Raw genomic sequence first — 14603 nt, 5'->3', positions numbered from 1 at the left:
TTGTTTAAGTGTCTTTTGAAAGTAGATTTCTAGTAGGGAATTCTAGCACACTGGGAAGGACTCTCAATTAGGCCACTGAGAGTAGAACTCATTAGTAACATCTCAGTTTGCTAAGTGCTCATGCACACACCAATGAAGCATAGACTTTACTGCTTTAAGAATGGCAGAAGCCAGGCGTGGTAGTGCCAACGTCAGACTGATCTACCTGGCAAGTTCCAGACCAGCCTCAAAGAAAGAAAGAAAAAAGGAAACCAAACTACAACAAAAAGTGTACTACTTCTTCTCTTCCTGAGGCCTTTTTTTAAAATCTTAAATTAACTCTAGTGCTTAAAAATCTGTATTAAAAATCTCTTCATAAATTCCAACTCTGCTTAAGGAAAAAAGGCTGTTAGTATTTTCACCTTTAGAAGGTAGTGTGGAACACAAAGCCACACTAAATGGTAAACTAAACTAAAACAGTTGTGTTTTGGTACACGTTGCTTCCTAATATATGTCCCAGTTCCTGCTTGTTGTTACTGTTCTGTTTAAAACTTGGACAAATGCATTTATTCCATTTTCACAGGCTACTAGGAAGGGAGGGAATCAAGTCCACTAAGTGCCCTTTTAATACTCGTAAGCACTTACATTGGGCTCTAAGGACCAGCTCTAAGTGTTTGTTCCCGGTCAGAGTAGGTGTGGTGTCTTCAAACTGTAGAGTGCAGACGGCTGCCTTAGCTTCTGAGGATGTTTTAGAAAGCTGATGTGCAGTGAAGGGTTGCCGATTCTCCCTCGCCTGCGTCAGTGTCAGTGAGGAGATGAGCTCTTGTCTTGTACTACTTCCAGCCTGGGGATATAGCTCAGGAGAGGGTCCCCGTCTCGTGTGCATGCTCCCGGAGGTGTGATGCCAACCCAGACCCACAGTTGGCTTTTCCACTGGCCCCTTGTTCAGACCACTGGGTGAAAATAGCATTGTGGGCTGGCAAGATGACTCAGAAGGGAAAGGCGCTTCCCTGAGATGGCTGGTGTGAACCAGCGTGCCTGGTATTGAAAAGTTGTGAGTTTCCTGCCCAGTGTGTCAGAAGTCTGTCCAGTTCTTCTGGACTATGAGTGTAGGACAGGAAAGCAGAGAGATCATGGCAACTGACCGTAGTTTACAGTTTATTTCCCCCGTCCCTCTGTGTAGTATCAGTATCGGAGAGCTTGGTTCCAGCAAGATCCCTAAATGGTTTGAATATACGTTCAAATTGAAGGTGCGCTGGTCTGTTTGGCAAAAACGTTTTCTCTAGCCTCAGGTTCAGGCAATCACGGGTTGAAAATACGTGAGGAAAAGTGCCGTGCACCTTGCCCCCGTGTCTGCGTTCAGTGCACTGGAACCCTGTTCGCGGGCTTCGGGCAAGGGGCAGGAGGTTAAAATACACAGACACACACACAGACAGAGAGACAGAGACACGGGTCATCCCTGAATTCCCCAAGAATGCCCCCTTTATTGTGTTCAGGGGCAGATTATATAGAGATAGCCACGCCCCAGCCAAACCCACCAGAAACCACTTTCCTGCCATCAGGAACTCCTGAAGGTCTTGTGCTCAGAACAGCTGTAAGCACTCAGATCAGGGGATTACAAGAAATTCAAGATCTGGGGTCTCACTGCTCCCAACAGAAAAGAGTCCAGAAAGTCAAGGTTTCTTTTTCTTATTATCCTATCAAGAATATGGCATAACCACCGTCGATGGTGCAGGCGAGTATGGATAGGCTGCGTGCTAACGTTTAGCGTTTTATACAAAGTACTTAATCATCTGCTGAGTTTGGTTGGGGAAATGGTTCTGGAACCAGTTTCTACAGCAGACTTAGAGGGACTCTATGCTGTAGCTGGATCGTGGCCCCCTGAAAACAGCTCTGAAAGCATTTGGGATAAGAGAAATGTTCTGTCTCAATTAGACGGTCTCCTCATTAAATAATGTCTCTCTCTGAAAATTAGCAAGTCCCCCCCCTTAGTAAAATCAAAAACCTTCCAAACTGATGGCCTTTCCTCATGCTTCCCGCTCAGAGAATAGTGTAATTTTGGGTATGTATGTATTTTGCTGAAAAGGATTTTTTTTTTTTTTATTTTTGAAACCAGATATCTCAGAAATAGAGTCCAACCGATCTTTTTCTCCAGAGGAGAAGCGCCAGCAGTATTCTGATCAGGATTATCATTCCTCCAGTGAGAAGCTGAAGGAGAGGCCGAGGTAAGGCCGGGTGGTCCTTCGTTCTGAGTGTGAATTGTGAATGTGTTATCTGCTGAGACATGATCGTGGCGTGTGCTTCAGTTCCAGAGAGGAAACCTCAGGCAGACTGTCCAGGATGGGCGCCACACCCACGCCATTCAAGTCCACCGGGGACATCACAGCTGCAAGTGTCGCAGAGGCCAACAAAGAGCCCAGGTACCAGGAAGAAACTCCAGGTAAGCCTTTTAAAGCGTGTGTGTGTGTGTGTGTGTGTGTGTGTGTGTGTGTGTGTGTTAGTTATACATAAGTGTGTGTGTGTGTGTATGTATGTGTGTGTGTGTGTGTGTTAGTTATACACAAGCCAGGTCATGCTAACCATGCACTACCAGCCCAGTACACTGATTTGAAGAATCGCGTTCAGAAATATGTGCTTGATATTTCCAGAATGTAGATGAAAAAAGGCAAAATTACTTTTAAAATTTGTGACGTATAAGAGGCCCTCTTTTTATTTTTTATTTTATTTTATTTTTTGTTTTTTCAAGAGAGGGTTTCTCGGTATAGCTTTGGTGCCTGTCCTGGAACTAGCTCTCGTGGATCAGGCCGGCCTTGAACTCACAGAGATCTACCTGCCTCTGCTTTCCCAAGTGCTGGCATTAAAGGCGTGTGCCACCACCACCTGACTATTTTTTCTCTTTTAATGTGGTAGGTAACCTTTTTAATATATCATCAGAATTGGTCACCGTTTTGACATATTTGAGGTATAATCCTCTTGCCCTCTGTCTGCAAACCCAACATTATCTCCCTGATCTTTCCTGCCAGTCTGAAATTATCATCATAACTCTAGGTACATAACTATTTTGTGTGGGCAAACATGGCCTTGTTCTCAGGGTGTAGAGAGCACTGCCTTGTGCATCTGGACCTTGTGTTTTGGATGTTTCTTTTCTCTGACTTTGAGAAACCATGGTGACTGCTAATTTCTTAACAGTTAAACTTCATCTTTAAGTCTTTTTTTTTTTTTTAAGGAAATAAAAATGGGAGTGGGCTGGTGAGCAGGGAAAGGTGTGTGCTGTTGTTTGGGATGGTGCAAGTGTGACATAAGACACACTTGAAGCCTGTGGATTTTGCTATCTGTATAAAGAAACAAGCTCCTGCCGGTCCGGATGATAAATAAGAAGGATTTTGTCTTGTTTCATTATGATTTAGTTTCACAGTATGGGGCTTGAATCCATAACATTGGGATTCGTATTTTATTGGGGCATGTAAGACAAAGCTCACACATATAATCACACGTATGTGATTATATAATCTGTGATTATTTTGAGATTCATTATATTGGGGCATGTGAGGCAAAGCTCACATATATAATCACACATGTGTGATTATATAATCTGTGATTATATTGAGATTTATATTGGGGCATGTGAGGCAAAGCTACACACAAGCTTCAATCCACACTAAACTTTTTTTAAAAATACATAGTGCCTCGGGACCAGAGAGATGGTTCAAGGACTAAGAGTTTCTCATCATCCTTATGGTAGCTCACAATCCTCTGTAGCTCTAATTCCAGGGGATCTGATGCCCTCTTCTGGCCTCAGCAAACATTAGACACTCACATAGTACATATATGTATGTGAAGAAAAGTCTCATATGCATAAAATAAAATCTTTAAATCCACAGTTCCTCAACCCAGAGCAGCCTCGAGAACTTTTCTTCGTCCTAGTCCTGAGGATGAAGCCATATATGGGTATGTACTTCCATTGCTCTCTCCCCCACCCATTTCTCTTCCACTCAGCAGATCTGCTTAGCTAAAATCCACAGCAGTGGTTCTTCTTCCTGCCCCGCCCTGGATGGTGAGTTTGCCATCTTTCATACACTCTTATTCCTAACGTTCGTAAGAAATGAGAGAAGCAGAATCTGGGATTGGGTGAGCTCTGTGGCTCTGTAATCTGTTTACCCTCCCATCTACTTGTCTGGAATGCTTTCCTGAATATTTGCTTTGGCTGGATGCCTGACTCCCAGCGAGGTGAAGCATCGCCAGACTGCAATGCTTCAGTAGAGACTGCAGGGGTGTGGTGGTCTCAGCGGGGTGGGGAATGTTGAGTGGTGTCTAGACATCAGCCGTTGGGTTAGGACCAGCTTCCTTGGATCTGAACTGTCTGTATTTGACTAGACTTGTGGTGGGATAACTCGGGAGGACAGCCTCCTGTCAGATAGCTAGAGTGAACCCCTAATTCCATACTCTCATCTGAGATGAGCTAATGTGGTAAATTCTGTATTTTTGTACCTTTGTGGGCTGGCAGACGTTCCTTTCACTGTTCCAGGGAGATAAAATTATAGGACAGATGAGAAAATTGAGAGGGGACTTTCGTAAGCTATGATGTCCCTTCCGAGCTAGAAAATAGTAAAGTCTTCAGTATCTTGACGTGAACCCTTCACTTTAAACAGTCTCCTTTCCTCTTTCCTTTCTGAAATCGGACCTACTACAGCCCTAACACCAAAATGGTGAGGTTTAAGAAGGGAGACAGCGTGGGCCTCCGGTTGGCTGGTGGAAATGACGTTGGGATATTTGTCGCTGGCATTCAGGAGGGCACCTCTGCAGAGCAGGAGGGCCTACAAGAAGGAGACCAGATTCTGAAGGTAGGTAAGGAAGCCTGCCTTCTAGCAGTCTCTTGGGAAGGTGCCTTTCTGGATGTTTTTCAGTGAAGGCGTTCTGAGAACAACGGGTGCCTGGTTGCTGCTTGGCATGCTGGGAGCTGTCATTGGATTCTCCCTCTCCTGTTGTTTGTTTTGTTTTACTTTTTGCTTTTTGTCGGGTTTCTCGGTGTCGTCCTGACTGTCCTGGAACTGGCTCTATAAACCAAACTGGCCTCAAACTCTTATTTCTTTCTATTTCTTTGTGCACACACACACACACACACACACACACACACACACACACACACACAAACTTCGGTGGAAAATCCACATGATCTAGTGAGGTCCAAAAGAGAGGGGAGAAGTGGCAGAATCACTCAGAGTCATGCTTCAGGGCACAGGGCATACCTTCCCTCTGCACTGATGTTCAGATTGCGCCTCTGGCGTGGGGGTTGCCAGACCCTGCGTGTGCACAAGCTTTCCAGCAAGAGTCCAGGTGAACCTCAAGGCAACACACGGTCCTAGGACATCCCTTCACTCCCAGCCTATGGTGAAAGTCTTTTAAATGCCAGCACATGTTAATTTGTTCTTGGTAAATATGCTGATGAAGAGGAAGCTTGTTTCCTGCTAGTGGGAAGCTAGAGGTTTAGAGTTTGCTTATTAAAGTTGAAGAATAAAATCGACTCGTTTTGTGGACTATCCATATGAATTTTTATCAAGAGAAGTAGAGAATTCACATAGGACTTCAGGCTCCCAATTTCTCTATAAAACTTGTTTAAAGACAAGGAGAATTGCTTCCATGCTGAGAACTTTTCTAGAAAGTTTTTTGGTTCCTGGCATCGCAGTGGTGACCAGGGAGATACTGGTGGGTTCTGACTTCTCTTGCCTTGTCCTCCTGGTGGAGGCCAGGTAGCAGGTTCATCACTCAAGCAGACTACAAGATCTCTTTTCTTGTAAAAGGCTGAGAAAGAGTGAGTTCACTGAGCTAAGCAGAGAGGCAGCCACAGCACAATTGGAGCTGATACCCAATCCTCCCCAGGCTCCCAGCACACCCAGCCGGGCCCTGCACTGCTCACAGATAATGAAAGACGATATTTGTCTGTTGGAAAGGACCGCACAGTGCGACCTTGAAGTACAGAAGGCTGTCTAACTCTTCACTGTAGTGTGCTCCACATTTCGTGGTCAGCCTGAAGATTGACAGGAAGTGCGTGCATAGCCTGGCCTTTTGTTGTTGGTGGTATTGTTGGTAGGTTAAGAATGGCTCTGTCTTTGTTAGGTAAGACTTGCCATGTGCACTGTGCTGTGCTTTAGCTGAACACAGGTCTTACAGACAACAGAAATATAGCTGCATTCATTCATTCATTCATTCATTTTTCTACTTGGTTTAACTGTCCCTTTGTTGTTCATTTGGTGTGACCGGTGTTTCTCTTTCAAAAACTCTTATGGAATGGAAAAGACAAAAAGAAAACCAAAGATATTTGCAGGAGGGGGAGTGATGGTGTTGGTGGTGGTGATGGTGGTGGTGGTGATTGTTAATCACATGAATTTCTAAAAGCCACATTGTATATGTGTGTGTGTGTTGTGGGGGACACACGACATGCTTGTGCCTGTCATGCATGTGGAGATCAGAAGATACCTTTTGGGAGTCATTTCTCCCCTTCCTTGGGCAGCAGGCACACATATAGTGCAGAGTTATAGACAAAGCATTCTTACAACATAAAATAAAATTTTATACATTGGGTCATGGGACTAGATAGAACCTTCAAATGAAGAAATACAAATGGACAAGAAATTTTTTTTCAGATGTTCGACATCCATACGCATCAAGGAAGGGCAAATTAAAATTACTCACTGGCTTTCTATGTTACCTTGCAGAATCTTTCTGTGGTGTTCCCTTAGGGACGTATAGTCCAGCAGCTTAATGATATGGGGGCCAGTGGTCTTCCATGTAAGACTCATGCATCCTGTTTCATGAATTTCACTGACCCTGAACTCCCAGTCGTCCTGCCTCGGCCAGAAGCACCGGGATTACAGCTGTGCATCTCTGTGTCTAGTGTTAGATCGCCTGTCAGAGACTGGGGGAAGAGGGGAACGGTTGAGACGATCTGTGGATGTATATTCAAGATTTTACTTGAGTTGATTTTTAAAAAGTGTAGTGCCAGATCTGTTTATCACAGACCCCTCCACTCAGTATTGATGATAGTTATCTGTTTATTACCCTAATAGTTTACCTTTCTGGTTGCCTCTTTGGGAGACTTGAAGAAAGGGAGACAGACAGAATGACAAGAAATTCTAATCAGTTCAGAGATAAAATCTTTTTTTTTTTTTTTGAATTAGGAAGGTGCTGGGCAGGGGACAGGAAAGACTTGTGCACATCCTACTTTTGCCCTGGGCAGGCCCTAGTGGAAGCAGAAACTTGGGAGTCGCCATTTTAAGTTTTCAGTCCTGCTAGGGATTAATCTTGGAGTTTTCCACATGCCAAGCATGTACTTGACCACTGAGGCATTTCCCCAGCCCCATCAGAACCTTACTATACCCCCCCGACACGCACACACGCACACATACACATTCATTTATTCTATCTGGTCTTTGCTTCCTTCCAGGTGAACACACAGGACTTCAGAGGGTTGGTTCGGGAAGATGCGGTTCTCTACCTGTTAGAAATCCCCAAAGGTGAAACTGTGACCATTTTGGCTCAGAGCCGAGCAGACGGTGAGCAAGTTTGACCATCTGTTTTCTTTGAGGGAAGTGGGAGGGAAGAATGAGGTGTCTTGGGACCAGAAGAAGCAACATTGGGTCACAGGGTATGGAGAAAATTTGGGTGCTGTTCATTTTGTATGAAAATGTTTTCTCTCCATCTACTGAAACAATTTTGCCAGTTGTGCATCATTTTCTAAACAGTGGCGCATCCTCGGCTATGATGGAATTGTTGAGTCCCGATATGATGGGCAGCATTGACTCCTCTTAGCTCTCTCCAGTCTGCTAAGTTGATTCACCTCTCCAGGTCCTCCCCTGTGCAGTGGCAGACAAGAATAGTCCCCTCCTGTTTGTGTCAAGAGATTGATGAGCAACTCTGTTAGGCAGGGGTCCTCAGAGAAACAGAACCAACAAGAGATAAAGACACATTGCTAAGGACTTGGTTAATGTGACTGTTGGTGTGTCTCGCATTGGGCAGGGTGAGCTAGCAAGTTGCAGACCTGGCAGAATCACAAGATTGGGTTTTAGTTTTAGCCTGAAGGCCAAATTCACTTCTAGGAGAATTGATGGTGTAGATACAGTTGAAAGGTGTGAGGGAACAGATGTGCCAGCTGGAAGTAGGAAGAGGGCTTCCTCTGATGTGACAGGGTATTCTACTCAGACTTTCAACTGGGTGAGACCCTATCCTTATTATTATTATAAAGAACAGTTTGCTTTACTCAATCTACATTTGAACAGTGGTTCTCAGCCTTCTCAACACTGTGACCCTTTAATATAGTTCCCCTTGCTGTGGTGACCCCAACCATAAAATTATTTCATTGCTGCTTTGTAACTGTAATTTTGCTACTGTTATGAATCATAATGTAAATATCTGATATGTGGGGTATCTGATATGTGACCCCCACAGGGATCCTGACCCACATGGTTGAGAACCACTGCATTTGAATGTTAATTCCACCCCCCCCCCCCCATCACCCACTGTGGCCTCTCCCAAAGGCCTAGGATAATGTTGAATCAATTGCCTAGGCACCCCATACACTGTCAGGTCGACATAAAATCTACCATCAGGGCACTTCAGGAAGTTGATAATTCTTGCTTCTTCCTGTTGGAGTCTGATTCCCGTAGGCCCATGTGCTGGGAGTGGAGGGACCGGGAAGGGGCGACCCAGGAAAGGGTTTCAGTGAGGAGCAGCCCAGCCACCCGTGCTTTTGTTTCCCAGTGTACAGAGACATCCTGGCGTGTGGCAGAGGAGATTCGTTTTTCATAAGAAGTCACTTTGAATGTGAGAAGGAAACCCCGCAGAGCCTGGCCTTCACCAGGGGTGAGGTCTTCCGAGTGGTGGACACGCTGTACGATGGCAAGCTGGGCCACTGGCTGGCTGTGAGGATTGGGAATGAGCTGGAGAAAGGCTTAATCCCTAACAAGAGCAGGTAACTCAGATAGTACTTCCCTAAACATACCTTTAATCCCTTTCCCATGCCTCTGAGGAAATCCCGTGTGACGCCATCATCTGCCATAATCATGGGTTACGGGTATAGAGCTGGAACCTCTGGAGTCGTGAGCACCTCAGCCTTGGTTGTTGCCATTGGTTTATTTGAGGATTGCCTGCTACCTTGCCTGAGGGAAACACCATGTGGCCTTAGCACCCCCAGCACACTTGGTCTCCCACCTTAGGGGAGGCTGGCATGTCCTAGGAAACACTCGCTGGTGTGTGGCTGTGTAGAAACATAAGAAAGGTGATCTATTTACTACATGCATTCATGCTACATATGAGCCACACATGGCATGTTCTGTACCCAGCTACTTCTTGTGCAGCTCAGAGACCTGTTGGGCTCCTCTTGTTGCTGTGACAAAAGTGTGTGTGTGTGTGTGTGTGAGAGAGAGAGAGAGAGGGGGGGGGCGGAGAGAGTCTTCAGCTTGCTTTATCCCTTGTATTCAGTCTGGACCCCAGCCCGTGGGAAGGTGCAGTCTATTCAGGGTGGATTTTCCCTTTCTGGAAACACCCTCCTAGACTGACCCACAGGTTGTTTCCATAGTGACTCTAAATCCTAGTCAGGTTGACAGTAAAGCTATACACCACACTGCCTTTTCTGCCTCCATGGGCCCCCTTCATTGTCTTCATTGTCAGGCGAGTCAGCCATGGGTTCTTCCCTGGTACTGGCTAGGTCTTCATAATAACCTGTTCCCATGCTGTGGAGAGTGACTTCTCCTGGTTTCTTCTCTCAGAGCTGAGCAAATGGCTAGCGTCCAGAACGCCCAGAGAGAGACTGCTGGGGACAGAGCAGACTTCTGGAGGACGCGTGGCCAGAGATCTGGGGTCAAGAAGAACATCCGCAAGAGCAGGGAAGACCTGACGGCGGCCGTGTCAGTTAGCACCAAGTTCCCAGCCTACGAGAAGGTTCTGCTACGGGAAGGTGAGGCAGCTCCACGGCTGTGGAAGAGATCTGCTGAGCTCTGAGCCGCTTCCTCCACTGTGGCTGTAACCATCGAGTTCCAGCTGCCACTTACACCAAGATTTGTGGTGAGGGAATCCTATTTAGCAAGGAGCCTGAGTGGTTCTGGTTCCTCAGTGGAGGCGCATTCTCGAGATTCAGAACATACTTTTAATCCTGACTCTCAAGTATCTGTATACTAACCACTGAGTGGGGGTGCAAAGCAATAGAGCATCAGAGAAAGACAAGTGAAGTTTGTATTGAACTCGACTTTGCGGGCTTCTTGTGAAGGCTTCTTGTTCAGGAAAGACTGGAGTCCAGCTAGAGGGGGAGAGGAGAATTCAGTTCCTTTTGCTGAGTTTGCCTGAGTGTAGATGGCACATTTGCCTCCCGTCGGGACATTATGATTGCAGTTACGTGTCTGATGGCCTTTCTCGTTTCTTTTCAGCTGGCTTCAAGAGGCCTGTGGTCTTATTCGGCCCCATAGCAGATATTGCAATGGAAAAGTTGGCCAACGAGTTGCCTGATTGGTTTCAAACTGCAAGTAAGTCCGCTCATGGGGTTTTGCTCCCTAAGTGTTCATTTTGAAAGTTTTCTGGCACACAAAGGTTGGAAGAATAATGGATATCCACACCCTCTGCCTGGAGTCATGTTGCCAGATACATTTTCTTTCCTCCACCTGCACCAAGACAGACACACACGCCCCCTTTTGAAATTGTCTGTTGAGCCAGTTCAGTGTTTAAATTGCCAAGTTATGATGCTTTATCCTTGAGTATACGTGTGTGTCTCCTTGTAACAGGATTATTCTTTTACATAATGACAATATCATTGTCCCCTCAGTAACAAAGAGGTTTAATGTTGTAGTCTGAACATTGCTAATCTTAAATATTTCACAAATTGAAGCTTTCTGAGTGTCAACATGGTAGCACAAGTGGGAAATTCCACACTTGCTCTCATGTGAGTGGTCAGCATCTAAATCCAGATGCACTAAAAATGCGCCATAAAATTACCCTCTATGTGTATAAAATAGGGATGACAGAAATGATTTTTTTTAACATCAGGGTCCTTCAGATAGCCCAGGTTGACCCTAAAATTACTGTGTAGCTGGGGATGACCCTGCATGTCTGATCTTCCTGCCTCCACCTTCCAAGTCCTGGTATACAGGAATACACCTGTGCACTTGGTTAAGTATATACCTGTGCACTTGGTTAAGCCGTGAATGGGTCTACTATGTAGATGTGGGTCTCCTTTTTTTCAATTATTTTAATTCTGCATATGTTAATATTGAAAAAACAGGTAGCATTTTTGGTCCCAAACATTTTCTTTTTTTTAAATTCAGGCTCATCCATTACAGTTGATATTTAGAACTTTTTTTTATTTCTATATCTATCCCAAGAGTTTCTTGGGATATTGATACTTGGAGAATACACGCCAGTCAGAGCTTAAGTACTCCCTATTAGGTTAACCTAGCAATTCCCTCGTGGTTAGATTTCCATTTAATAATTCTGGTTTGCAGCTCAGTGGTATGACGCTTGCCTCATATGAGTGAAACTCTGGTGTTTGGTATGTAAAACACATGCACACAAGCACTTACATGTGTACACTTAGGTATACACACACACACACACACACAAGAACATGCACACAGTTTCAGTTCAGCTGGTGGTGTGATCCCATCTCACTGCCTGCCACGAGGTGATGGCTCATGCCAGGTGTCCCACTGTGCTGGTGTTTGGTTGTCACTGGTTTTTATCAGCGTTACATAGCCCTCTTTTTCTTTTGCAGAAACTGAACCCAAAGATGCTGGATCTGAGCGATCCAGTGGAGTAGTCCGGTTGAACACTGTGAGACAAATTATTGAGCAGGTGAGAAAATCATCAGAAGCCCCACTGTCAGAGAACTGGATCCTGGTTTGGAGTAGAATGTGTGTTTTAATAAAATACTAACGAGGGGTTGGAGAGATGGCTCAAAGGTTAAGAGCACTGGCTGCTCTTCCAGAGTACCCAAGTTCAGTTTCCAGCACCTACATGACAGCTCACAACTGTCTGTAACTTCAGTTCTAGGGTATCCAGCACCCTCACATAGACATACATACAACCAAAACATCAGTGCACATATAAATAAAAAGAAAGCATAAATTTTTTAAAAAAATACTAATGATAAACGCTTATGTAATTGGCGCCATTAAAAATACTAATGATAAAAGCTTATGTAAATTGGAGCCATTAAAATACTAATGATAAAAGCTTATGTAAATTGAAGCCATTTCACTATATAAGCCAGATGCTAATTCTGCAGTAGAGTTCCTATAATTAAACCAAGTAACATTTATTAGTGATCCCTCTTTATTAGAGAGGAATTTATCTCAGGACCCCTGTTGGGTGTCTGAAACCATGGAGAGTACCAACACTCTGTGTACACATATGTATGTACACACACACATACATACATACACACACGCAGAGGTACTTTTTAGTCACATGTATATCTGTGATAAGTTAATTTATAAATTGGCATGGTGGGAGATAAACAGCAATAACCAAAAACAAAATAGACCAATCATGAAAATACACTCTAATAAAACTTGTGCAAATGTGGCCTGTCCCCTCCTTCTCACTTAGACTCCTATACTGCCCTCCCTTTTACACTCACTGTTGGCCCCAGGAGACACTGGAGGACAAAGCCATGGACTAAGAGGGTTCTACAGTCATTCTATAAGAAATTTTTATCTCAGCCAGGAAGTGGTGGCGTATACCTTTAATCCCATCACTTGGGAGACAGAGGCAGGCGGATCTCTGTGAGTCTGATGCCAGCCTGGTCTACAGAGCGAGTTCCAGGACAGCCAAGGCTATGCAGAGAAACCCTTTCTCAAAAAACCTGGGGAAAGGGAGTTTTATCTGATAATATGGAAGTGGATGTATATGGAAAGGGAGATTTTTAGTTTTTTTAAGTACATGCCTTTAATCCTAATATTAGGAGGCAGAAGGAAGCAGGTCCATGAGATCAAGGCCAGCCTGGTATACATAGTGACTTCCAGCCAAAGCTACACAGTGTGTACTCTGTGTGTCCCCCACATCCACCCAAAATTAATACACATTTCATCGGATACAGTATTTATCTGGTAAGACAAAGCCCTTGATAATGTTTCTTCGTGTCACCATGTACCATCCTTTCTCCACTTGTAACAGGACAAACATGCCCTGCTCGATGTCACCCCCAAAGCTGTGGACCTGCTCAATTATACTCAATGGTTCCCAATCGTGATTTTTTTCAACCTGGATTCGAGACAAGCTGTTAAAACCATAAGACAGAGGCTGAGTCCAACATCCAATAAAAGTTCCCGGAAGTTATTTGATCAAGCCAACAAGCTCAAAAAAACCTGTTCTCATCTCTTTACAGGTAAGTGAGATGTAGAAGGTGCTCAAAATGAAAAATAAGATAATCTGAGTGTGGGATATGGAAGCGTGCTCAGGACTCATTCAAGAATAGCACGGTGGGGTGGATATTTAGACCGATGGCGTTTGTGTTTTAAGCCTTGTGATTCTGACCTCCAGAAATGATTGTAAAGATCCACGAAATGGTAATAACCTGTCATTTTAATGACATTAGATTTTTGTGGTAGACTCAAGGCTAATGACTGACCCTAGCTTATCCCCAGGCTCCCGTGTCTGTGGTATTGCGTGTTACTGTTCTTGACTTACTGTCAGTGATCCGTTAACTGACTGTGTGATAGCAGCTTTCTTGTAGGGGTGGGTAGTGTCTCCCAAGTCGAAACCTGAGCACTCTGAATGGGGAAGACCTAAGCGTTTGTTCCCTCTACATTTCAGGTGTACTAATGCTGTGGGTGGACTTTCTTTTCTTAAAGGTTACCTTTATGTTTTAGAGATGCATGCTAAGTAAAATCTTCATATGTTTTCTAGTAGGCACACTAGAATCTGCAGTGAGAAAGATAGGAGGGTGGATAGACTGGCCAGGCACCGTGACACGGATGTGGGTGCCGCACACACGCGAGTTTATAGCCTGGCCACTACTTTATCTATGTATAAAATCTTCCGTAACGAGGTATTTTTAAAACGCCAAAAACAGACCCATTGCCGCTATTACTCACGATGGCATATTTAATGTACTGTCTTCATAAAGAAGTGGCATGGGTATGCTGTACTCAAGAGCTTAAGAGTTACAGTTTTTGTTTGTGCCATGCTTTCTCTTGTGGGGACACCATAAGGATACTACATAGATGCCACCTTTTTACCCTGGTGACTTTAGAGGTCCGTGACAGTTGTCATCAACCATGGATATTTTGGGAAGAACAAGATGAATGGATATGTATCCACATTCGACCACTGTTTACTGTAGTTGAGCTCTTCTTGTTAGAGATGTAGGTCTTAACGCCGTGGTGAAGGCTGTAACTAAGAGACAGTGTAACCAGATGTGTTCCATGATTGGCTAAAGCCTTATCTGTTGGGCCGCTAGGATTTTTAGTAAACCTCTAAACTGAATGCTGTAAATATATCATCGTAGCTTATGATTTTTTTCTTTTTTTCCCTCCCCCCCCCCCTCTCTCTCTCTCTCTCTCTCTCCTTCATACCTTGTCTTGTATCTTCCTTAATTATTACCACTAGCAGTACTGACTTGCTTTGTAGTGGCACGGACAGTC

The 14603-nt window shown here is 44.5% G+C and overlaps 1 protein-coding gene across 4 annotated transcripts in view; it reads left to right on the top strand.

Annotated features, from left to right (window-relative positions):
* The window catches only part of Tjp2 (tight junction protein 2), a 116016-nt gene that overhangs the window by 89777 nt on the left and 11636 nt on the right, over positions 1-14603 (top strand). For all 4 annotated transcript variants that reach the window (XM_038343471.1, XM_038343463.1, XM_038343477.1 and 1 more), the window contains exons 8-17: positions 2096-2204; positions 2286-2419; positions 3861-3927; positions 4670-4820; positions 7421-7529; positions 8734-8944; positions 9741-9928; positions 10395-10490; positions 11732-11811; positions 13135-13345. In XM_038343471.1, coding sequence (XP_038199399.1) covers positions 2096-2204; positions 2286-2419; positions 3861-3927; positions 4670-4820; positions 7421-7529; positions 8734-8944; positions 9741-9928; positions 10395-10490; positions 11732-11811; positions 13135-13345 — 1356 coding nt within the window. The remainder of the gene's footprint in view (positions 1-2095; positions 2205-2285; positions 2420-3860; positions 3928-4669; positions 4821-7420; positions 7530-8733; positions 8945-9740; positions 9929-10394; positions 10491-11731; positions 11812-13134; positions 13346-14603) is intronic.

The sequence above is a fragment of the Arvicola amphibius genome, chromosome 1 (genome assembly GCF_903992535.2).
Source record: "Arvicola amphibius chromosome 1, mArvAmp1.2, whole genome shotgun sequence".
Classification (NCBI taxonomy): domain Eukaryota; kingdom Metazoa; phylum Chordata; class Mammalia; order Rodentia; family Cricetidae; genus Arvicola; species Arvicola amphibius.
The sequence above is the reverse complement of the archived record's forward strand: the minus strand, read 5'-3'. Positions and strand labels throughout refer to the sequence as shown.